Source organism: Rhinolophus sinicus, linkage group LG02, assembly GCF_036562045.2.
Source record: "Rhinolophus sinicus isolate RSC01 linkage group LG02, ASM3656204v1, whole genome shotgun sequence".
Classification (NCBI taxonomy): domain Eukaryota; kingdom Metazoa; phylum Chordata; class Mammalia; order Chiroptera; family Rhinolophidae; genus Rhinolophus; species Rhinolophus sinicus.
This window is the reverse complement of record NC_133752.1, coordinates 197,277,237-197,302,034: the sequence shown is the minus strand read 5'-3', so window position 1 is coordinate 197,302,034 and position 24,798 is coordinate 197,277,237. Positions and strand designations below refer to the sequence as shown.

The 24,798-nt window shown below is 52.7% G+C and overlaps 1 protein-coding gene across 2 annotated transcripts in view; it reads right to left on the bottom strand.

Moving 5' to 3' along the window:
* FBLN1 (fibulin 1) overlaps positions 1-24,798 on the bottom strand; it is a 76,945-nt gene that overhangs the window by 19,987 nt on the left and 32,160 nt on the right. Inside the window, exons 9-16 of one of the 2 annotated variants that reach the window (XM_019739265.2) lie at positions 22,882-23,025; positions 21,928-22,056; positions 21,168-21,293; positions 18,381-18,500; positions 17,381-17,512; positions 15,529-15,652; positions 2,833-2,975; positions 750-881 (exon numbers count right to left, since the gene is read on the bottom strand). In XM_019739265.2, coding sequence (XP_019594824.1) covers positions 750-881; positions 2,833-2,975; positions 15,529-15,652; positions 17,381-17,512; positions 18,381-18,500; positions 21,168-21,293; positions 21,928-22,056; positions 22,882-23,025 — 1,050 coding nt within the window. Of the gene's footprint in view, positions 1-749; positions 882-2,832; positions 2,976-8,715; positions 9,161-15,528; positions 15,653-17,380; positions 17,513-18,380; positions 18,501-21,167; positions 21,294-21,927; positions 22,057-22,881; positions 23,026-24,798 lie in introns of those variants that run through there. The other variant, XM_019739267.2, reaches the window with a different exon arrangement.

The following is a 24,798-nucleotide window of genomic DNA, read 5'->3' as shown; positions in this document are numbered from 1 at the left end:
CCAAAGGGCTCCCAGGTCAGACAGGCTGTGTGCATGTACGTGCCCGGGCGTGGCCTTGGTCCTCTAATGGGCTGCCACGCGGGAGGGGACAACAACCAGACGCGGGCAAGCCCAGGGGAGACCAGACCGCAGGCCCGACTCCCTTTTTGTTATTCCTTCCGTTACATCACAAGAATGAAAATCACATCGGCTCCCAGTGAGCCGAGCCCTGGGAGGAGCGCTCCGCCTGTGCAATCTCGTCTGAAATTCACGGCTGTGAGACGCAGAGATCTAGCGAATCCACCCATTTACAGGCGCGGAGGGAGCCTCGGCCCACAGGAGTTGCCCGAGACCCGGTGGCACAGCTCGGGCGGGTCCCAGGCAGGCTCCACCACCCACAGGAGTTGCCCGAGACCCGGTGGCACAGCTAGGGCGGGTCCCAGGCAGGCTCCGCCACCCACAGGAGTTGCCCGAGACCCGGTGGCACAGCTAGGGCGGGTGCCAGGCAGGCTCCGCCACCCACAGGAGTTGCCCGAGACCTGGTGGCACAGCTAGGGCGGGTGCCAGGCAGGCTCCGCCACCCAAGGCGCTCCTCGCGCTGGAATTCCCCGGAGTTCCAGCAGGGCCCTGAAGAATGGATGGGGTCCGTTTAGGAAGGGGACTCAGATGGGAGCTGGGCTGCTCCAGAGAGGTTTGCCTGCCCAGTTAGCACCACAGGTTGGGAGGACGACAGCGTGTCTGCACAGACCTGGAGGTCTTAGGCCACTCACCCACAGTCATGCCGTCCATGTAGCGCTTGAAGATGTCGAAGGAGTCCCGCAGGTTCCCTTCCGTTATGTCGAAGATGATGTCAGCGTGGTTGTCGGGAAAGGCTGGCGTGATGGCTCGCAGGAAGATGATCTCTGCCAGAGCGAAGCACGGCATGGAAAGGGGAGCAGCACTGGGCCCCTCGTCCCAGAAATGCACCCTCAGGTAATGAGAGCCCAATAGGAGGGACCCCTGCATGGAGACGCTGGAGGGGTCCTGAGAGGTCCTAGGTCACAGCCTATCACCCTGCCCTACCAATGGGGAAACTGAGGCCTGGAGAGATTTTTTTTGGGGGCTCTTCCCTGAGGTCATGGAGCTAATCAGTGTCAGTGCCAGCGTTGAGAAGTAACTAGTAATTAGCCACAAATCTTCATGAAGCTGGGAGAACGGGGAAGGGAGATGCATGAGGGGACAAAGGGAAAGGCAAGGGAGCAGGCTGGTCTCCTGCCGCACGGTGATATGGGTCAGACAAAGCCCTTCTCAGGGTTGGCTGGGCAGTTTGCTGGCTGTGTCCATCTCCCAGACCACCTGGTGTGATTGGGGCAGCTGCCTGGGCTGGGAGCACGAGGCCCTGACTATGCCAGCGCTGGGCCATCTAGGGGCGTCCTCTCTCTGGGCCTCATTTTCCTCATCTGTAAAGGGAAGGAGGCAGCCCACCAGTGCCCACTAAGGGTCCTTTCAGTGCCAGAGGTCAAGGTCTGAATCTCCTGGGCCTGAGATGCTAACAGGTGTCTCTAGCCATGTCCAACTCCCTGTAGAACCACTTAGGTCAGCACTGGCCGAGAGGCCACAGAACCAGCCGTTAGGGTTTTGCAAAGGATTCGTATGTGGTTTGGTGGAACCTGTCATTTTGCACAAGGCAAACACCAGTCAGTGATTTTCTCCATCCCAAGTCTGTGCCACCCTGTAAAGATTCTGTGCCTCTCCGTTTCAAGAGGAACGAGTCAGCGGGTTGAGGGCTAGCCACCTGCTCCTTCAGGCAACCACGTCCTCAGGGAGCCTCGCGTGCCCTTGCCACCAACCACAACTAGGTTTCATGTTCTGGCGTGCGCTCCTGTAGGACCCTGTGTCACTGTGCATAATCACAGGGGGTACTCATGCTGGCTTAACTGCACGTCTTCCCTGAGAGGGTCAGAGGGCTCTTTCTTATCCCTGGGCCCCAGAGCCATGCCCTGAGCTGGACACAGGGGAGACTCAGTCCACATTGCTGAATGAATCATGGTGAGCTCCTCCAGAGGCCAGGGATGAAACCTGCACAGAGGACGGGGGTGGCTGGAGACCACTCCAGCCCTGGTATGTGGGCTGCATCCCCCAAAGCGGGGTGTACAGAGTAGCACCCCATTCACAGCCATCTGCCCACGCAGGCTGTCCCTGGCCCCGCACTAGTGAAAGGGCACGGTGACAGCAGGTCCACATGGCAGGCCAGGCACCCCCTGCAGGCAGGGGCCGGCACGGCAACACTGACCCCTTGACTACTGGATTCAGTGCAGCCCCTCCAGCTGTGGATCCTTTGGTGTCCAGGGTGATGTTAAAGTCGCAGCCCCAAGTTCAGGCTTTCACTTATCCTTCAGCTTGTGTCTGGCCGAGCCACTACTGCTCCAGCCAGAAAAACCAGGTTTAGTTCCTCAAATGCCCACGTTCCCTACTTACCTCCAGACGTGTTCCGCTCTGCTTGGCACCCTCCTCTCTCCCTGCTCCCTACTTTCACTGGATTACCTCCTACTGCCCAGGCCCCAACATGGAAGTCACTTCTTCCTGGACGCCCTCCCTGACTCCCCAGCATTTGGCACAGAATCAACACTTAATCGCTATTTGCTGAACAATGGTTACCCATAAGAAGAGACTCCTGAACTGGGATCCGGGAGTGGGCAGGCAGCATGGTGCCCTGCAGTCTGGGGACACAGAGCTGACGTGGGGCAGAGGTGGGGGAGATCTACACCCAACCCACATCTTACCCAGGAGTGGCTGCCTCTCAGGGAGCTCTCCCAGACCACGGCCTCCCCTGGGGCCCCACGCTAATCCCGGGCCGTGGGAGTTGTCACTCACCTTCCGGGCGGGTGAACTCTCGGAAGGTGGGCAGTGAGACGACAGTGTGGGAGATGGTGTGTACTGGGTCCAACACACAGGTGACATCGTTGGGGCGGCAGGACTTGACGCAGCGGACGGTGTCCGTCTTCTCTTGGCGGAGCCTGAGGGGAGCCAGAACACAAGAGCGGATGAGAAAGTTGGAACCAGCACACCTACAGAGACGGGGTCTAGAGAGGAGCAGCAGGAGGCCAGGCGGGGAGAGCTGGCTCAGAGACGGCTCCATCAGAGAACAGCAATGGCCTCCACAGCCCGTTGCTCCGTGGGGATACCTCCCTGCAAACGGGATTGGGACCCAGATGCCAGAGACACACCCCGGTTTCCATCTGCCCTCGCTGTGCATAAGCGAGGCTTTGCTATTTGCCAACACTACGGACTGAGCTCCAGTTTCCAGAATAGCAAAACCCATGCATTCATTCACTCTCTCAATAAGTATGTTTTGCGTGCCTGCTGGGCGTCAGGCGCCGGGGACACCAAGGGAGTCCTGCCTCATGGAGCCCTGGATTGGGTGGATCACACGGGTCATAAATGAGGGGGCATTTATAAAGTGCCCTCTCTGGTACCCAGCAAAGAAGTCAAATCTACAGTGTCATGTGACTGGTGGGGAGGAGGGAAAAGAGGCAATTTGTTTCACGCATTGTGCTAGAAATATTTTTAAAACCTCTTAATCTTAAAACACAAATGCAAATAAATGCTACACAAAACAAGGCTACAGTTTGGGTATTATGAGGCAAAAACTTTTATAATCACCACCCAGGTCAAGATACACCAGCCACTTGAGGCTCCTTCACGTGCCCCACACCAATTTCAACCCCTTCCTGCACCCCCAAAGTAACCCCTATCTGAAGTCTCCTAGCAATCGCCTACCTGGGTTTCTTTATAGTTTCTGTTACACAAGTGTGCATCTCGGGACACGATCATTTAGATGCGTCCGTTAAAAAGTTTTATGTCTTCTAAGTCCTTTTTCATCTACAGGTTTTGTCTCCATCCTCTTCGTTTCCCACAATTTATCTGCTAAGGAACCAGAAACCTTAGAATTGTAGAGCTTCTGACATCTGGACTTGCTGAGTACAGGCGCATGGTGCAGTCCAGCATGTTCCTTCGTCCTCTGCATTTCCTGCACACTGGCCGCTGATCCAGAGGCCTGATCAGATGCAGGCCCAGTCCCTTCGGAAAGATGACAATTGGTGGCGTGTTTTCCATCAGAGGGCACGTGGTGTCTGGTCATCTCTTTCTGTGATGTCAGCAGCTGTTAATGCTCAGGGCCGAGACCCACTGATATATCAAGGATTGCAAAATGCTGAAAGGCTGATTCTACCAAGTCTTTTTCACTTATTACTTGGAATACTTCTGTAAAACGATGCTTTCCCTTATGTGCTATCTGGTTACCAGTGGGTATAGTTCATAGAACAAAAGCAACATCCGTGCTTGATTTTTCCCTTGTATTTACCAGTTTTCAGGATAAAGAACTAGCTCTCTATCATCATCCAGAGGTTATTAATGGGTTTTTAAAATATCAGTATGAACTCAAGGACTTGAACTATTTCATGGATTTCAATACATCGCAATCATTATCCTTCGCTGGAGCTCAAGATTTCCCATCTTTGGCCAGCAGCAAAATCAGATTGGCTCCTGAGTTCTTTAGACCTAGACCCAGTAGCTTTTGAGAGCTCTCTTGCTGTCTGCTATGACAGGGTGGTACAGCCTCACATGGTACTTTTACTGCCCCAGCTATTTCTCCAAGAAATCTTGGGTTTGGTTTTTGTTTTGTTTTGTTTTTGTGGAAATAGTATTTCAAGACCACAGTCTGGATAGCAGGAACATTCATTGTTTCTAGGCCTCTGTCAGTGAATATTTTTAAAGATAAAAAATACATCATGAGTGCATACTGATATTTTCAATTCAAAATAAGGACCACACCGTTCTTTACTTAATCTCTTGTACAGTATGAAGGAAACTTCTTTTTTCCATATCAGAACCTTGGTTCTTAAGAACAAAGGAGATGATAGAATATCCCATAATTATTTATTGAACTTATTCCATAATCTGACACTGTAGTCTCAGAATAATAATACTAAAATTACCACCCCTAATTACTTAAATGAATAATTTTAGGGGGGGGGGGTAGGATCTCTCCATTCTACCTACAAATTTTAAATAGATGTGGTATATCTACAGTGTCTGAGCATATAGCAATTCACACTATTTTTTTCTTGTAACACTCATTTAGTTATAGTTCTATGAGTAACTGTGTTTAATGCTCATATATTGATAATTTGGCATGTTGAAAATAATTTGTGCCCTTGTATACAAAAGCTAGTTTTGCTGGGTATGAAATCCTGGTATTATATTTTCTTGAGCATCTTATCATTCATTTTCTTTCAGTATAAATCTTGCTGTGAAAAAGTCCGATGATAATATAATTTTTTCCCTTAGAAGTCACTTGCCATTTTTGCATGATGCCCATAGTTTGTTTTCTCTTTAAAGTCCAATAATTTTACTAGACTATGTCTTGTGTTGGTTGCTCTGAGTAGATATGTTCAGTTATGTTGTATGTTCTTTCAATATGGAATTTCAAATCCTTTTTTTAAATTTCTATAAAGTATCTTGAGTTATCATTTTTAGTGTTTATTTCCCCCCTCTTGCTGGGGTTAGTTCTTCAGAGGTTTCTGTTACCTGTATGTTGGATCTTATTTGCCTATCTTCAATATCTGTCACTTTCTCTTCAAGCCTTTTCATCTCTTTTGTTATTTGTTTTTAAATTTATAAAATTTTTCTTCTTTTCAGCTTCTCTTTTTCTTAAGTATTTATTTCTTAAATTGCTTTTTGCTTTAGTTTTAAATTATTTCCTGAGTTCCATCACTTCATTTCTCAGTTTTTCCTAATTCTTTCTTTTCCCCAAAGGGGAAAAAATAAACGATCTCATATAAAATCATACATGATGTTTATGCATAATCTTGGCTCCTGAGTTTTTCCTAATACAGACTTACATTGTCCTTCTATTTTTGATCATTTTCTTAGTGGTTTTATTTTGTTTTGATACAGGTTACAGTTTTGATCTAGTTTGTGAGCATATCTTTCTGGTGTACTTTCATTACCCAGAGGGACGTCATTCTGTTTTTACTAAGTTTTTTTTCTTATAAGAATTTTGTATGAGATTTAAGCTTGATAGTTTTTGGTTGAACATTTTTATGTGAAACTAGTTTTCTTGAAATCTAAGTAAGAGGTATGGTTCACAGTGGTTTTTCTGACTTCCCAGAGCTCCCTCATCTGTTGTTTTTGGCAGCTTCCTTTCTGATATGCCTCTACATTACCTGGACCTTTTTTCTCCATCATTCCTGTTGTTTCATTCCTACTCAGTTTTCTGCTTCATTTCCAGCAATTTTTTCCCCCACAGTGTGAGATCCTGACCTTAAGGGAAGTTTGGTGGCTCAGTTTCAAGACTCCATAGGGGCCAGGTTGCTCCATCCTTCAATCCTTCCATGAGCCCCTTGTACACACTGGCCACTGGGATGAGCAAAATGCCTCCCAGTCTCAGCTGCTATGCCCAAATTGGTCTATTGGACTTTGTATGGAAAACCTGAGGACTCTTTTGGGGTCTCCCACTCCTTTCTCAAGGCTGGATGCCAATACCATGCATGTGGACATGAACTGTATTTAGGGGTTCGTGGGGATACATCATCACCTTTAGTTGTAAATGTTTTCTATGTACTTTAAAAATGTCTTATCTAGTTGTTCTGTGTGTTTTTGGTTGGGATCCAGAGAGCTTCAGAAACTATGTGCTGCATCTTCCCATCTTCCCGGATTCTCTACACTAGACATGGTATACACATCTCATTTCATCCTCACAGCTCTTTCCTTTACACCACACTGCCTCCTTCTTTAGCTAATACAATATCCTGCTTTGTACTTGGGAATTACAGAGCTTGCATCCAGGGCTTTTTGAGATGAGGCTAGAGTAATAACCTAACCAGCATGGACTAATTCCAGTAATTCTGCCCTCTGCACAGCATTTGAGGCAGCTGGGGCAAGGCTTCAGAGCGCAGACCCCGGAGCCAGCCTGCCTGGGTTTGAATCCCGGCCCCCCCCGATACCAGCTGTGGGACTTGGGACAAGTTACTTAAGCTTCCATGTCTTCATTGAGGAATGGGGATCACACCAGTACTTTAATCACGAAGCCACTGTGAGGATTCGTTAAGTGGTTGTGACAGTCCTGGTCCACAGAAGTAGCACACAAGTGTTAGCTGTTACCATTAGCATCACCGTCAGCATCACCGTCATTATAGTAACAATAATCGCGATTATTATCATTTCCCCTTGGGAGTTTGGTTTAGTACAGAAGTGATGACAGCTGTAACATATCAGTGACCTTGAATATATCCAAACCCTCTAAACCTTCACTCCACATTTAAATCAAGATCCAAATGAACACTCAAGTACCTTCTAATGAGTGAACACACCAACACATATTGATTGCCTGCCATATACCAGACATGGCGTCAGGTGTAATTTCATGTTACCTCCAAAATAATCCATGGACAAAGCACCTACTGTGTGCTAGGCACCTTGCTAGGAGCTAGGGACATGCACTGAATGAGACAGACTTGGTCCCTGCCTCCACGGAGTTTTCTCCATGGGGTGATGGTGGGGAAGACAAATGAAAACCACAGGTAAATGGGAACTGCAAAGTGTGATAATAAGCATCGAGAAGGAAGTACTGTGAGTAAATTGGACGGAAGAAACATAAACCCAAGGTATCAAGGAAGGCTTCTCTGAGAAAAGAACACTTAAGGTGAAGTTTAACCAACATTCAGGCCAAGGGTACAAAGCAGGTACAAAGGGCCTGAGGCAGCAAAGAGCCTGTCACTGTGGCCTGAAGGAAGTGAGCAAGGGAGAACAATATGAGGTCGGGTTGGAAATGGACTAAATAATGGAGGGCCTTGAAAGCCATGTTGGGAACTTGTGACAGTGGCTTGACTGGAATCATGGTGGAGATGGAGAGAAGCAGGTGGGTCATAACCACATTGGAGGTATCGTGACAGAATGGAATAGTCAGAGCTGTGGAATCAGCAAACTGAGGTTAACATAGGGGCTGTGCTTTCTTGGACAAGTCACTCACCCTCTCTGAGTCTCTATGAAGAGGATACACCTGCCCCACAGGGCTGGAGGCAACGCATATGAAGGACCTGGTTCTCATGAGCAGCGCACTGTGCCGTCCCTCTGCCACCTCCCGGCACGGGACCAGCATCCTCAGAGGATGCACAGACCTCACTTTGACAAGAGCTGCTGCAATTGTGTTCAGTGTTTTTCCACTACAAGGTTGGGCTTCTCGTCAAGACAAACAGAAAAGGGAGGCTTGATTTTCTGGTTAGAGCTTTTGTGCCTCGGTGAGATCCTCAGCTCCAAGCAATATAGCAAGGAAGCCAAGCTGGAACCAGCAGCCCGGCTCTGCCACAAACAGGCCGTGTAACCTTGGCCAAGGCCCTCCCCCTTCTCTGGGCCTCAGTTTCCACATTTGTAAAATGAGACGGGCTGGAGCTCACTAATCTCAGAGAGCCCTTCTCAAACATCACCTTGTCCTCTGGGCTCAACATAAAATGGAGGAGAGAGAATTTATCTGAAATGGTAGACCCAGGCCTCGTTCTCCCCTTGCCTGGAGTCCCTGGTGTTATGTACAGTGACTTCTATTGACAGACACTCCCAGGCACATACTCCACTATGGAAAACACCCCTCGGTCACCCCCTGAGGGCACCAGGCAGTGGCAAGTGCAGCTCACCCCAGGGTGATAAGCAGCGGATACTCCCAACCACGCCAAATAAAACCAAGGCACAGGAGGCATGTGGTATGGGATCGCCTGCTACACTTTATTAAAATCCCGGCGAAGAGGGTTAGGAAAGCAACAAGAGGGAGCCCCCACGGCCCAAAGCAAGTGCTCAGAGCTCTGCAGATACAAAGATGAAAAGCTTGGCCACAAAGGAGCTGACGGTGCCGTGGCGATAGAGGTCCATCTTGATAGTCAGGAGCAAGTCCCTGGGCTCAGGGACGGGCTTGGTGAGGGCCACCACCCCACTGTGGTGGTTCACCTTCCGGGTGCTGAAAAAGCCCTCCTCATTGCCGCTGGTGATGGCCAGCTGCATGCTGTCCCCGGGGACGGCACTGGAGGGGCCCATGCGGAAAACCACCGCGGGTACTTGGATGTTGGTGGGGAAAGAGAGGTGGTAGTAGGTTATTCTCAGAGGCAGCTTGTGGCACTCCTGATTCTCATGGCAAGGCAAGCGCTCACAGCGGCTGCAAGAAAAGTGGACAGAGAGAGAAGAAGAGGGTTAGGGCAAATTCAGCAAGCGGAGGAACAACAGAGCACAGGGGAAGCGCGGGCTCACTGTGCAGGGCCTCCCGCCGCCCCTCTGGCCAATTCAGTCAATGGGAAGAGCACCCCTCACTCACCTGTGGGAGGTGCCGTGGACCTCCGGGCCGCTGACTCAGGCACTAGCCTCTTCCAACACCCTCAGGGGGCACTGGGTGGCCGGGGTCAAGGGTTGCGCCCGGAGTGAGGTGTGTCCCCTTCTCACTGGCAGAGCCCCTCCCCGGGCCACACTCACCAGGCATACCCTGCCCTCTGAGTGTCATCCAGGCTCCTGGCCCCTGGCCCATCAGCGGTCAGGGCTACACAGGGCTCTTGGGTGGGTTGTAGAGATGACCCTAGAAGTGACCATCTCCGCTACTAGCAGTGATGGCTGCTGCCATTTATCAAGTGCTTGGCTATTTGTCATCATGCATTCTCTAGTGTGATCACTGCAACTGCACTGTGAGGGTGGGATGAGTGCCATTTTTCAGATGAGGAAACTGAGGCTGAAAGAGTCAATGGCCTCAGAAACAAGGTCACAGAGAGAGGAAGCCAGATTTGTGCTCGGGTCATGAGGACTATTCCCCATCCCCCCTCACTAGGCCTTATGCTCCAGGCCCAGGTTCCTGTCTGTGCCCTCAGGGCCAGCCAGAGCTTGGAATGGAAATGGAGATAGGTTCTAACTTCCTACGACAGGCTGGAAGCAGGTTTTAATTTCCAGTTATAGTCATTTCCTGTGACAGGATGGTGATAGCTCCTAAATTCCAGTGACAGGAAGAGGATAGGTTTTAACTTCCTGTGACAGGATGGTGATAGGTTCTAGCTTTCTGTGATGGAGATGGAGACAGGTTCTAACTTCCTGTTATAGATCCTAACTTCCTGTAACAGGATGGAGACAGGTTCTAACTTCCTGTGAGAGGATGGGGACAGGGACTATCATCTGCCACCTGAACATTAGGCCCGTCACACTATGAAGACAGCTGCCTTAGGAAGGAAAGTCAAGGTGCAGAGCCCCGTGGGACCTGGCAGAGCACGGAAGCTCCGCCATCTTGGCTGTGTTTGGATTCTCCAGTCAGGCACATCTACTCTCCCAGTGTTGCACCATGTCTCCCTTTCAGTTTCCATGCCTCCGGTTGGGTTACTGATTTCACACTGGCATTTGTGAGAGTGGTCTCTTTTTACATCCTGTTTCCAGGCTCTTTATCAGCACTGATAGCAATCCTTTCATTTGCTTGACCATGTACCATTCTGGGCTCTTAGAAAGAACGGCCCTGGGGATGGGCTCTGTGGTACTAAAGGCACATGAGGGTCAGGAACACTGAAGAAGGGAGTCATGCGTGGGAGGGGCCCAAAGGCCGCGGGGAGGAGAGGTAAGGAAGAAGGCAGGCATGGGCGCTGCTGAGGGGCGGCCCAAGGCCCGACACCCAGGTCAGGGCGAATGGGAGGGCTCCAGGTGATCTGGGAGGCTCTGAGGAATGGTGTCCAGCATCATGCTGGTCCATCCAAGTTTCTCCTTCCACCTGCTCACTTCACTGACTCATATCGTTCTCCTTATTCTACTGATGGGAAGACAGAAGCGCAGTGAGTCCATGACTTCACACACACACACACACACACACACACACACACACACACACACACACACACACACACACACAGAGCCGGAGCCGCTTTAGGAAAGGCCTGGCGGGTCTGGCCAGCAGGTGGCGCTAGAGTCTCTCTATGTGAGTTAAGCTTTCCCACATTCGTGTGGCCAGTCCTTTGTCCAAGGACACGGTTGTGATTTGTCACATAGAAGCATTATCCCAGCATGTGTGGGAAGCAGGGAATGTAAGGTGTGTGTGATGTTCTGGTATAGCTCCCGCCGCCATCGCACACAAGAGAGACGGACGTTCCTTCCTGCTCGATGGTCTCCACACCCCCGGCCCCACAGAGTCCCCCACACCCTTCCTCACACAAGGCATTTCTCTGCCTGGTTCCTTCTAGACCACTCACTTCCCAAGGGCAGGGCTGTGGCTCTTTGGCTTTACCTCCAGTACCCCTCATGGGCTCAACTCCTACTACGTGTTTAGTAAATGTGTACAAATAAATATGGCCCTGATTTTCCTGATCAGTTTCCACTTTTGTCCTATCCTGCTCTACCCTAGACTTCTTGAAACACCCCAGAAAATAGAATTACTGTATCTGGCAAACGGTCAGACTGGGAATGGCACAAAAGTCTCTGTTAGCCGGTATATCTAGACTGAGGAGGGCTTGCTGTCACCGCATCTATTACAGAGCAGAGGAGGGTCAGGCCCCTGGCACCCAGGCTTTGGTTTCCATCTCATCAAGCACAAGAGAAAAATGTGCCTCGATTTTCAGTTCAGCAAATTTGATCAGAACACCCCAAATTCTGTGAAAATGTAATTCCTGAAAGCTACCATATACCAGGGAAAAAAGGTGTCAAGGCCCAGTCCCTCCTTCTGAGACACATGGCCGCTCTGGCCACCTGCAGGTTGTCGGATACTTGCAGCCGTCTCTGGCTTTCATGCTCTTCCCATTCTGGAGACAAGTCCCAGACACGGGCCAGAGTAGGACTAACCCCCTCTGTCCACCCGCATTACACCCTCAGGCTGAGAGCTGTGCCAACCAAGGCTGCCCAGCCTCGCTCTGGCTTCCAAGACCATGAGTCTCAGGGGTCGGCCCTGCTGGAGGGATAAAGAGAATGTTTTCAGTCCCATCCCAGGCTCTGGGACATTTTGAACATTTGTCCTGTGGGCAGGGGGGAACTGTGTGGTCAGAATCTTAACAGCTTGTTGGTCCTCAAGGCCCAACACTGTGTCTTGTGGCCCAGTTCCCACCCCTCAGCCACCACGGACACTGCCCAGAAGGAGACTGTGTGGAGAGACAGAGAAGGCTAAAAGCCCAGAGAGAGCAAGAGAGAGCAAGAAACCATCTTGAATCTTGCCTGTCAAGGCTCCTGGAACAAGCCGGTCTTGTTGGATATGAACCACAGAAGTACTGACCACCGGGTCCTTTCTAAGAGAGCTCTTTCAGATTTTACAAATTATTTTCCAAAAGGCATATAATAAATTCTTTAAGAGGGTATTTGAGGAGGAAGGAAATGGGCTGTAAAATAGAAAATTCCAGGCTGAGGAATTAGCAGGGCTGAGAAGGCTGACTCTTCCCCATCTGAAGCTCCGGCCTGCATCTTGCTCATGTCGGTTTATGTGACTTGCCAATGACTTAGCACTATGCTCACACTAAGTTGTCGGTGCTCCCGTGGTCCCAGAGTAACTCCCCTGACTGGGAGGGGACAGCCAGGATAAAACCCCCCATGGCCCCTCAATGTGGGATTCCAGGCCTGATCCACACTTCCTACACATGATGCTGGGCTCCCGGCGGGTCCATGATTCCCCAACAGGGGTCAAAAAAGCAGAAAACTTAACCAGACAGATTCCTGTGAGTGGCAGTGGTGGCCCCATGACCACAGAGCTCTTCAGGAGCCATGTCTCGTGTTCCCATCGGAGGGCCGAGGGACTCAGTCGGTCCCAGTCAGCACACAGCAGGGCAAGAGGTGCAGTTCCCCTTACGGACCTCTGTGTCCTGACTGGCTGTGCCCTGAGAGGAGCACAGGATGGCTTATAATCACCCTCCTCACCACCGTTTTCTAAGCACCAATGCTGGCACTGGTTGGGCACCCAGAGCTTGTTACTGCCAATCCTCACTCGTTAAGGCCTTGCCAAGCAGGTATTACAGATGAAGAAAGGGCCCCTGGGTGACCAAGAGACTGACACGAGGTCACGGCACCAAGGAACAGGAGAGCCATTGTACTGGCAGTAACATATGCCTTGGGGTGCCCACCCACACACCCCACCAAAGCGGAACCCAGAACAAACTTTATGGAATGGCTCTGTCTCACAGTCACAGGTTACCCTGTAGGAATCCGGGAGGGTGGCATCCTCACCCCCTGTAGAGCTACGGACATGGAGGCTCTGAGACACTCACAGGACCAACTCAAGGTCAAGGTCAAGGCACCGGGAATGGACTGAGCTGGGAGGCAAACCCAAGCGAGCCTAACTCCATAGGCAGGATCTTTTCTGAATGCCTTAGCACTTCAGCACCCCCATGAGGTGAGAACAGTCATGGGGGCATAACAGGGGTGGGGTGTGGGGTGGCACTTGGCTTGCCTGGCCCTGCTCAGGCAGCACCCTCAGCTCTGGGCGCACTCCTGTCCCAGCTCCATTCTCCACCCAGCCTCTGCTCAGGCCACTGGGTGGCACTAGCGAGCAGGAATAGGCCTTAATGCGGCAGCCATCCTGCCTGGAGGCGCCTTTTGGAGCTTCATGCTGCCCCTCGCCTTTACTGCAGGTAGGTGCCCACTTCCTGCCCTTACTTATGAAGCATGACGAGCCCCGTCTTCATCACCCCCGGGGGACAGGCTGATGACCCCATGGGATGGGGACAGATCAGGAGTCGGAGCATTGACCCCTCAGTGACCACTGTGCTGTTGCTTGGGGGACACCGCACGTCATTGCTGGGAACTCCTTCCTTCCCATTTAACGTGTCCACACCCCTGCTGCAGTCCCGCCCCCCACTCCCTCCGTCTCTGCCTAAGTCAGTTCCTCCTTTCTCCTTCATTCAAGCAGCGCCTACTCCAGGCACCCCCTACACCCACCCCAATCACATGGGGGCCATCCTTGGTCTCAGCACCTCTGCACTCTGTAGCCATGGCTGGCTTTTGTACATGCTCCTAGTGGGCAGCCTTTGCAAGCCCACTATCTGCCCAGGTGTCTGCACACAGTAGGCCCACAGTGAACATTCCGCATATGAGTTAAGTGAATTTCTCCAGCACTGAGGGTTGGCAAAGGCATCCAGAGTGCATGCCAACATGACGGGGACGAGGTGGTCTGCAGATTCCAGCAGCAACCTCAATGAGCAATGCCACCCTCGGGCTGAGCAGGTGTGAAGACCCCACACAGGGCCGCCTGCCCTGCTTCTGCTTTCATAGCTGTGTGTGAGTTAGAGGGTCGACCGCAAACAGCCCTTCTTCCAGTATCCTCAAACCCAGACGCGGACAAAGCTCTGGGAGTGAGGGACCTCACAATGACAAATGGCAGCAGAGCCTCAAAATGAGGACAGGGAACTTTGTTACCAGCTCAGAGGAGCGCCTTCACTGCCCGCTGGGCCACTGCATAACCCACAAGCTCTTTCGAATGCCGTCCACTCACAAACCCAGTTCTCAAGTGGCTTTTCCCTAGCCGGGGCTCAGGAAAGAAGCAAAGTACTGTTTTTTTAAGCAGACAAGACACATGCTGGGGGAACAGAGCTGGCCTGGGGAGGGTGACGAGGCTGGTGGATGAGCACCTGAGGCTGAGGGAACAAGGGTGGCTGGGAAACTGGGGCTGTCTGAGCATCTCCTGCACCAGGTTTCGCAAAGCTGGAGGCTGGGCCAGAACCTGGAGCCAGGGCTTTCAGGCTGAGCAACTGGACCCTGGGGCCTGGTGTACCATCCAAGTCACTGACTGTCTGGCAGGAAGAGCAGGCCCAGGGTCAAGAGGCCAAGCCACACAGTCTGCCTGGCTGTGTGCTGGCTTGAGCATTTCCAGGGGCTAGAGCGGGGAGGGGTCAGGTGTCCACACTCCCGAGATGGGCTCCCACCATGAAGCTTTTCCTGAAATGACTGACGGTGGCACTGAATGAGTTTCCAAATAAAACTAAGGTGAGATGGTGTGTGGTGAGTCCAGAGGGTCCTCACTACTCCCTGAGGGAGGGGCTCCTCCACACCCCAGTAGACATCCCGGTGGCCTAGGAGTGAATGAGCTTCCAATGACGTGTGGACACACAGCTTCAAACTGAGGACGCGGAGTCTTCCGTGCTATTCCCACAAACTCACTGGGTTGCACAGAATCTGGCTTTCAGGTGGGGTCACCTAGTCCTGATGTCCCAACAAGTCACGTCGGCCCACCTGGAGTCATGGCTACTGCCACAAGTCAGCACGTCTGACATCTGTGTCTCACAGCTAAGGAAACTGAGGCCCAGAGAGCTGTCCCCTGTGCAAGGTTCACCCTGGGTAATGAGAGGGCTGAGGTTTCTGCCGGGTTCCACACACAGGCTGATCTGAGAGCAGCCCGCCGACTTTCAGCTCATTTGAAGTCACTACCTTGGTTTCTGAGACCACCCTTGCTGGCATTTAGGGGTCTGAGAACCAGGGGTCCTCAAGTTGCCTCAGACCCCCACGGGAGGGCACAGCTCATTAACCACCTGCCCAGGCTGGGAGCCAGAACCCCAGGAAGGCCGACACAGACAGACAACCGCAGGCCGAAGGACTTACGTGTCTGCAGAGCGGCGGTAGTTCTCCGGGCAATCAAAGGCCAGGCAGCGGAAGCCGCCCTGGATGTTGAAGCAGGTCTCGTTGATGGAGCAGTTGTGGATGCCGGTCACACACTCATCAATGTCTGCGAGAGACCCCCCCAAGGCAGCACGGTGAAGGCCGAGGCCACCCAAGCAGCCCCCACCCACAAACAGGGTTGCTCAGGCCTCCACCAGGATCTTGCCATCCTTGACCTCTGTTGGCTGCTCTCTGGAGCAGTGTCCTGTGCCAGCTCTTTTATTTATAGGACGTTTATATTTATAGAGTTTTCACTTATTATTCACAATCCCTGGAATGGGCATAACAATTACAACAGCCAACATTCGGATGGGCCTGGAAGTGCTTTGCAGAATTCTCTCCATTCTCCTAATAATGCAGTGAGGCAAGTACTGTATTATCCTCATTTTAGGGAGCAGCTCAGAGGTTCAGTGACATGCCAAAGGCCACACATTTTGTAAGAGGTGGAGCTGAGTTTTGAACCCAGGCAGGCTGGCACAAGGACCTGTGCTCTAATCAGCCAGCACCTCTCCACGGCTCACGTCACGTGTGACTCGTAACACGCTAACAAGGAAGGAGCAGAAGCTATAAGCCCATGTTACAGATGAGCAAACTGAGGCTTAATGGGATTCTACATCGTGCCCTGTGTCCGAGGCCAGTGATGTCTGGGCTGAGCCCTGGACATGGGGAGCCGTCCCCCATGAGATATCTGTTAAGAGGTGCCAAATGCCTGACCTTGGTGGCAAAAACAACACTGCGAATCTCAAAGCCCAGGCTCAGGAATGTGTTTTTGCTGTGTCTGGCAGGCCCCCAGGCTGTGGTGAGGGAGCCAGGCCAGGCCAGAAAGTCATCTGCTCCATCAGAAATGCGAAAATAGAGCGACTTCCACCCAGAGCTCCAGAGCAAGGGGCCAGCTGAGTGGGCCCCTCCCAGGAAACGCCACAGCTGCTGCCTTGGATCAAAGTCACCTTCTTCATGACCAGAAATGACATCTGCAGAACCCGGGTCCTCAAGCCTCTGGGTCACCAGCCCCATGAGGGGTTCATGAGGAAGGGGCTGGGCAGACCCCACTAGATTCAGCTTCTGGGCCTGTTCCCCGAGGTGAGGCAAAGTTTCCATTCCAGAATCGTTCATTCACAAATATCTAGTCAGCACCCCCTCTGTTACCCAAAGGACGGTTATAGGTCGCAGGATGACCCCTAGAGTGTTCTTAGATATGGGAGCCGAGTGGTCCCCCTAATTTAGCCCATGCTGGAGCTGGCCCCACCCCCCAGTGCCAGTGGAACCCTCACAGCCATAGTGTCCATAGATACAGAGACCCCGGGTTGTCACACAACCCTCCTCTGGCCTGGGCACCTTGGCACAGAGGCCTCCGCCATCTGCTCACTGCCCTTAACGCCCAGCAGGGTCTGGCCCACAGCAAGGGTTTGTTGAACGACAATGAAAGACTGAACAAACGGCACTGCTGTGGAGTGGGGTCTTCAGGGCACCGACTTCGCATTTCCTCCCTGGTAGGCATCTTCCTAAGGGCTGTTCCAGGCCCCTCGGGGATGCCGAGGGCAGGGAAGGAGGGCTCAGACCCCTGAAGACAGGTTTGCTGGTGGTGGGGACAGGTGTGAGAGACCAGGGTGTACGTGGAACCCCCACATCTCAGATACAGAGGCCTCCCTCACCCTTCCCAAATGCACCCCACCTGTGATGTGGCCCTTGAGTCAGGGAAGCACATCCTCCCAGCTGGGGACTGCCTGGCCTCAGCCCCCCAACACTGCAGAGCCCCAAGTACAGCCTGTGTGACCTGGGGAGTTCCACCACTCACCTTGGCAGTTGCGGCCATTGGGGGCCAGCCTGTATCCGGTTGGGGGGCAGCTGCACTGGAAGCTTCCAGGGATGTTGACACAGCGGTAGGAGCAGATGTGGCCCCCGGTGGGCAGGGCACACTCGTCGATGTCTGCGATGGCAAATCCCACCCTCAGCATCCTGTGTAGACCCTGGCCAGGCCACGTCACCCCAGTGGGACAGGCTGGGGCCTGGGAGGGTAGCCTCCCAGGGCCAGCTGGACACAGGAGGCCTCCAAGTGCTGGGGCTGGGGCAGCCTCAGAGACTATCACGTCAGAAGGGGAAACAGGCCCAGAGAGGGTAGGACCTAGCCTAGGGCCACACAGCAAGTTCATGGTGTGAAGTGTGCATATGTGGGGGCAGGAGGCAGAATGGGGGCTGAGCAGAGGGGATAGGCCAAGGGCTTCAGAATGAGACCCAGGACAGGTACCCAAGGGCTTCAGAATGACACGCAGGACAGGTGCAAGCCCATCCTAATGCTTATTATAATTGAGCTAATAAAAAATACCCCTTTCGTGCAAATTGTAATAATCTTAACAATTGCCCTTTGAGCACCTTGCTGTGCCAGGCACTGTAGGAAGCCCTGAGTCGTCACCGGTTTCATCCCCTGACAACCTGGTGACCCTGGGGTGAACCCGTGTTACAGGGGAGGAGGGCCCAGGCTGGGCGAGGGGCTTCCAAAAGGTCAGAGGCCGAGCTGCGAGTCAGGGACGTGGGTGATGCCCCCTCACCCCTGAGTCACACGCCACCGCCAAGCCCCACTCAGGGTCCCTGCACACATGGCGATCACCACTGTTACGTGTTTATTAAACAAACATCTGGTGAGTGGCTTTGCTCCTTTCCAAACCTCACTATCAATGGTGGGTAAAGTGCACTCTAATAAATCTCAATTAGGGGGAAAAAACAAACCACCCGCCAGTCTGAAAGGGCGCTAAGTAGGAGGGGGTGGAGGGTGCTCTCCCGCAAGTGGGCGTCCTCACCTTCACAAGTGACCCCATCCACGTCGCTGAGCTGGTATCCTCGGCGGCAGTAACACTGGTAGGAGCCGTAGACGTTGGCACACTCCTGGCTACAGGGGCTGCTGTCGCACTCATTTACGTCTGAAAAAGATGGTCCCTGGGGGTCACTACTCAGAGCCGAGCCCCACATCCGTGGCGTGACAGTGAACATAGCACCTCCCTCAAGTTACGCACACAGAGAGGCGGAGGTGCCCGAGTGCGGGGCTGGGGACCCAGGGGGGTCTCCCCCAGGGAGAGAGGCTCTCCCGCTGGCCCCCCATGACTGATGGACCTAGAATCTCTCCATCCCCACCACTACCTGCTTCACGCTGCACCAGCTCCCATAGGATGACAGTAACCGCCTCCAGCCTCAGCTCCTTCCAACCCAGCCGCCACCACCACCAGGTCCCAGAGTCAGTTCTAGTTCTCAAATGGAAATCTGATCATGTCCTCCCCACTTTACCTCCCAGACGACGTCCTCTGCAAATGAGGGTGGCCCCGCATGACCCAGTTAATATGCCAATACCTAATCCTCCAATGCTCAGAACTCCACCAGGCCACTCAGCAACTCTGGGCTCCTGTCATCTATTCCCTTTGGTGACAGCAGCGATGGGCACATATCCGGCCCTCTACTTGTTTTTGTAAATAAAGTTTTATTGGCACACAGCCATGCTCATTCATTTACCTCAGTCTATAGCTGCTTTTGCCCTACAATGGCAGAGTTGAGTGGTTGCAAGAGACTGTGGCTGACGAGGCCTAAAATATTTACTATGTGGCTCTTAAAAAAAAAAAAAAAAAAGTTTGCCAACCTCTGGCCTACAAGTCTCTTTCTCTTAGCAGTTTTTACTGCTAATTCTTGCAGGGCAGGAGGGGTGAGCAGCTAAGCACATCCAATAGCCTCTCACCCTACGTGTCATCCTTGCAGCCCCCACACGGCCAGTCTGGCTGCACCTGTTCACCTGCTCACCTCTACCCAGTGTGGTTCCTCGTCACCTCCCAGTGACACTCCCTGAAGGCAGCAACCATGTTCTTGCCGCACACCTTGATGGGGAGGGGTTCTTTATAAATGGTTAGTGGGCTAATATGGCAAGGCTGGCCAGGCCCGGGTTTTGTATCCACAACATTGCTCACTAACGTAGATACGAATGTCTACTTTTCAGTCATTTAGAGGTGACCAGGGACAGCATAAGCCATGACTGACAACAGCAGATACCAGCCATCTCCATATTGCCAGCATTCCGTCTCACACCGGGCATGTGATAAGCCTTCACCTGCTTCATCTTGTCTCATCGTGATGACCCTCTACAAGGTGGGTCCTAACACCCCCATTTTACAGATGAGGACACTGAGTCCTAGAAACACTGAGTTACTTCTTCAAGGTCATAAAAATAGCAGAGCTGGAATGTGCACCCAGGCCCGAGGGCCCCCACACATGAATCTTGCTCCTTGCCAATATACATATGGTTCTTGGAGACCATTCCAGAATTTCAGGGGACACCTAGGACCCAGGAGCCTGTTATACTGTCCATCCTCCAGGGAGAGAATTATGTCCACTGGGGCACATTCTGGCAGATCGGCCTTATGTGATCACATCCTTCTTAATCCGGAATTTTAAGGCCTGCCATGTCTTCAGTCTGACTCCACCAGCTCTGTCCTGGGCATTGTACTGCACGCAGTAGGGATTGATGGACAATGTGGGGGATCCCCAACAGCTGTCAAAGTTCTCAACTTCAGCTGACTTCAGAACCTGATCCCCGTAGAAGATGTGATAGCTGCTGAGCCAAACCCTGTGCTAAATACACTGCTCACGACATCTTGGTCTGTCCCATCACAGGTCAGTGTCGTCTTAGAACTCAAGACTCTGGGCGCCAATGACTGCATCCAACCCCCACCCTGCACACTACACTAAGGGACCTGAGCAGACTTCAGCACGGCTTCTATTGGCCTGAGACTGTGTCCCTAGGATGACGACCCCAGCCCCCTTTAAATGCCTGCCTGAGACGGCTCACAGCTGCCAAAGGAATTTCCTGTGTGTTCCAGCTAACATCTGACTACAGGCCCTCACTTCCCTTTCTCTTAGAAACATTTCCTTTAGAAAACTTGCAAATGTGAATCCTTTCCCCGTCCCTTTGAAATGTACCTTCTACAACCCAGGACCATCTACCTCAAGGACTGGGAAGCATGCCTTTGAAATGTCATCATCAAGAAGGGAAGGCCCCTGCCTCCCAGTCTCTGCCAGAGGGAAGGAGACAATTAGCAGGAACAGCTGGCTTAGTCACAGGGCCCTCTTCCCTTAGTACCGTCAGTGCTTTTCCTGAGCGTGACCCAGCATTTCAAAAGCCCCTTTTGTTTTGGTGGAGTTGAGACTAACTTACAGTGAGGTCTCCCTCCCCCACTGCAGCGCTGTAAATAAAATCTGTCTTACCTGTAAACAAGTGTCCAGCTTTTGTTTCTCTTTGACATATCAACCCCATTTCCCCCATGAGGCCACTGAGGCAGGTGAGGTCGGCCACTCCCTAAGGTCACGTGAATAAGTGGTGGGTCTGAGGCCTCTAGGTCCTGCAATCTCAGCCATATCTCTGCCAGCTTGTTAACGCCACATGCGTGGCCTTGGAGGGCAGGTGTCAGCAGCCCCTCCAGGGCCCAGGAGAAATCGGGGGAGCAGTCAGCTCTGACAAGCAACCTTTTGTAGGCATTTCCCACCGCAAACATGTCATTTAATATGAATGTGTGTCAGGCCCAGATGGGCTGCCCTGCCCGGCCCCGCACCTTCACACGACCGGCCGTCCGCCGAGAGCCGGAAGCCCGCAGTGCAGCTGCAGTAGTAGGAGCCCGGCGTGTTCTCGCACTTGTGGCCACACAGGCGCCCGGGGTAACGCCGACACTCGTTGACGTCTAAAACAGAGCAGGCAGACAGCTCAGGGACAGCGTCCTCCCCTGGCAGTGCCACACTCCGCCTCCCCCTCCATGGTTTCATCCTCATTTCTCAGAGGCAAAGTGACTTGTCTCCAAAACAGGGCAAGTCAGTGGGGGAGTTGGGGCCACACTGGGCCAGCTTCATGTCCCTTCCACAACGGCACGTCTAATGCTCCACCCCAGAGCCCCAAGGGAGGGTCCATGGGATCTGACCAAGGGGCCCTGGGGGTGCGTGGGGCAGGTCCCAGCCTACCCTGAACATCCTGGTTTGGGGATGGCAGGCGCCAGCCAGTGAGGCCTGGCTCCACTCCTGGTGCTCAGGCCACCATGCTGTCTCTGGTTCTCACTGCCCTGGACGACTGCCCTGGGAAATCCCTAATCCTTGGGGCATTTGTAGAGTGGGCTGGAGCCTTGTCAACATTTGGGGGTCTTAGGTCAAACACAGCACCTGCTGTACAGTGGGGAAACTGGCTCCTGCCTGGGAGGTAGCAGCAAGAGCTGGAACTGGGATGGGGTCTGCTGACTCGGACTCTTTCTCTGGGATTGTAACAGGCTGGTTCTCTTTGGTGCCACTTGGCCGGGTGCCCCAAGGCCTGGGCAGATACCCACGTACCCACACACGTCTTGCTGATGCCGTCGAAATGGTAACCAGTCTTGCATTCACAGCGGAAACTTCCAGGGGAGTTCACACAGAGGTGCCCCGGCCCACAGGGCTCGGCGGATGACGAACACTCATCCACATCTTGCAAAAGAGAAAGACACGTGGAAAAACCTTTAGTATGTGTGCGTTTCCCCTAGATCAGAATGGAAAGAAAGGGGGGAGCAAACTAAAACGTACACTGACAAAGCAGCACCATTTATTCTTTAACACGATTTCACGGAGCACCTACTATGTGTTGGGCACATGCTGGAGAGGCAATTGACCTGGCCACCCACCTACCCTTGGGGCACTCCCACTCTGGCCAGCCAGCAGTGACTTTAGTTAAGGCAGGAAATGCCCAGTGATGAGGGGAGACGCTGAGGAAGTGCCCTGGGAGTAACAGGGAAGAAGATCCCTCTAGCTGGCAGGGATCTGGGCAGCCTGGGTGCAAAAAAGCCTTTGCCCTGGAGCCAAGGGAATGGAGGAGCAGGTGGGCGGAGGGAGTAGTGGAAGAGCAAAAAGCCCACAGAGAGGAAAGGGCAGGGCTTGCATAGGGCACAGCAAGACCTATTTCATCTGGATTATAAGGTTTGTGAGGTTGGGACCAGCTCAGGATGACTGAATTGTAAGCATAGGCATCTGTTTGTCAGCAATGGGGGCTGTGAGCGTGGAGGGGCCAGAGCGCTCTTGGCTCAGGACCAGACAGAGTGAAGGGGACAGAGCTGGAGGCAGCGGGTGGGTTGGTAGTCTGCTGCAATAGTCCAGGCAGCAGACGATAAAGGCCTATGCTTGGAGACAGCAACAGGATGGACAGGCGGAAATGGCTTCACTTTGGGGATCTACTCTCTCCTTCCAGAGACGAAAGGGTTGTGCTGGGAGCAGACAAAAAAAATGCCTTTCAGATTGGTTTTCTTTTTTAATACCAACCAACACAGCGGTTTCCCTCCTGGTTGAGGTGGTAGCCACGGCCACAGTTGGGCACGTTCTTCTGGCACGTATAGGAGCCCTCCGTATTGATGCATGTGTGCCCGACAGGGCACGCAGGACTGATACTTATACACTCATTGATATCTGTAGCGGGAAAGATGGAGAACACGTGGTTACACATGGCGGGCTTCCCCAAACGCAACAAGCAGATCTCCAAAGAAACCCCACATCCCCGCTCTTGGTAAAACTGCAAACAGGTGCTACGGTGCCCTCACCCTGGACCACGTCGCAGCCTCCCAACGGGCTCCCAGATTTCGCCAGCACACACCACCTTAAATACCACCATCCTGGCCCATCTTCCTGCTCCTAAACCTTCACCACCTCCTTCTTTTGCTGCCCTGAGTCTGAAGCAGACGATAAAGGCCTATGCTTGCTTGGCTTCCAGGCCCTTCCACGGTCAAGTCCCCTCTGAATCCCACATGGTGGATGGCAATTCGGGTGCCATCTGTATCCATGCACTCCACATGGTAAACGAGTGTCCTCCCTGAGCGGGGTGCAGGGTGAGGGAGACAGGTGGCCGTCCCCTCGGTGCCAGCACTGCCACCCTGGCGAGGCTCTGGGCTCCTCCTGTGACCGGCCAGGCCCCGCCTGGTCCCAGCCTCACTCTGGCCAGTCTGTCCTATAGCCCAGGCTCCAGCCCTAACAACACACCTATGGATCCTGGATAGGCCTCTTGGGTTCCACCTTTGTACCTTTATTCACATGGTCCCTTACTGGGAAGCCACCTCCCTTGTCTGCCTGGTAAACATGCCTCTTCCAATGCCCAGCTTAGTGCCACCTCCTCAGGGACACCTCCTGCCGCCCCCATCTGGGCTCCTCGGGGCCTGTGCTGACTCAGGCCCAGTGGGAAGGGCTGCCCGGTCTAAGTTCACTGTACAGAGGTCTCCCTCCCTGACCAGACACACCTCTGACACAGGGACCATGAGTCGTTCACTTGTGATGGACACACACCTAGCAAGTGTGAACCAGTAAATGAACAAGGAGAACGAGGTTACACATCTGTTCACGCCTCAGGCTCACATCGGTGCAAAGACACACAGATTAATCCATACTAGGGATTGTCTTCTAAAAGGACCTAAGTTTTTCAGAGTCACCTATTCAGACACTTGCAAAGTATCTAGGGGGCAAAGGGACCCCTGAGCTGAAGGCAAAAAGAGGGACCAGCTGTACTTCTCCCCTCCCAGCCAAGCCCATCCTCCTCAGACAGACTAATCAGCCTGACTCTCTCCCACCACTGGAGTCAACCTTCATATACCTGCCAAGCACTTTACAGTTTACAAAAGCTTTTATGTCCATTACTGCCCTCGACAACCACCGCTAGCCTGCAAGTTAGGCAGGACCGGGATTACTGTATGCGTTTTATAAACACGAAACTCCCCCAAGCACAAGGCTGGAGGTGGGGCCCATGCAGGTCTAGCATGAGGGTCTCCTGAAATCAGGGGTTGACAAACTACAACCCAGCCCACTGCCTGTCTTTGCAAATAATGGTACCGGAGCATAGCCCATATTTCACGTAGTGTGCAGGCTGCTTTAAGCTGATACAGAGACTCTATGGCACGTGAAGGTGATAGTTACTATCTAGCCCTTTATAGGAAAAACTCCTGGGCCTCTGCCTTGTGTCAAGAATAAATACAGTGTTTAACAATATTGCTCCCTTCCATCTAAGCCTTACGCCTGCCACTAAGCTCCACAATTCCCAAACTCTGTGCAATGGAACACTGGTCTCCCAGAGACATTGTGTGCTCCACAGAGAGGGAAGTCTCTCAGCCTGTGAGCTGCGTGGGGTAAGGACCAGGCGAGGCGATCAATGAGTGAGTGAGTGAGTGAGTGAGTGAGTGAGTGAGTGAGTGAGGGGGT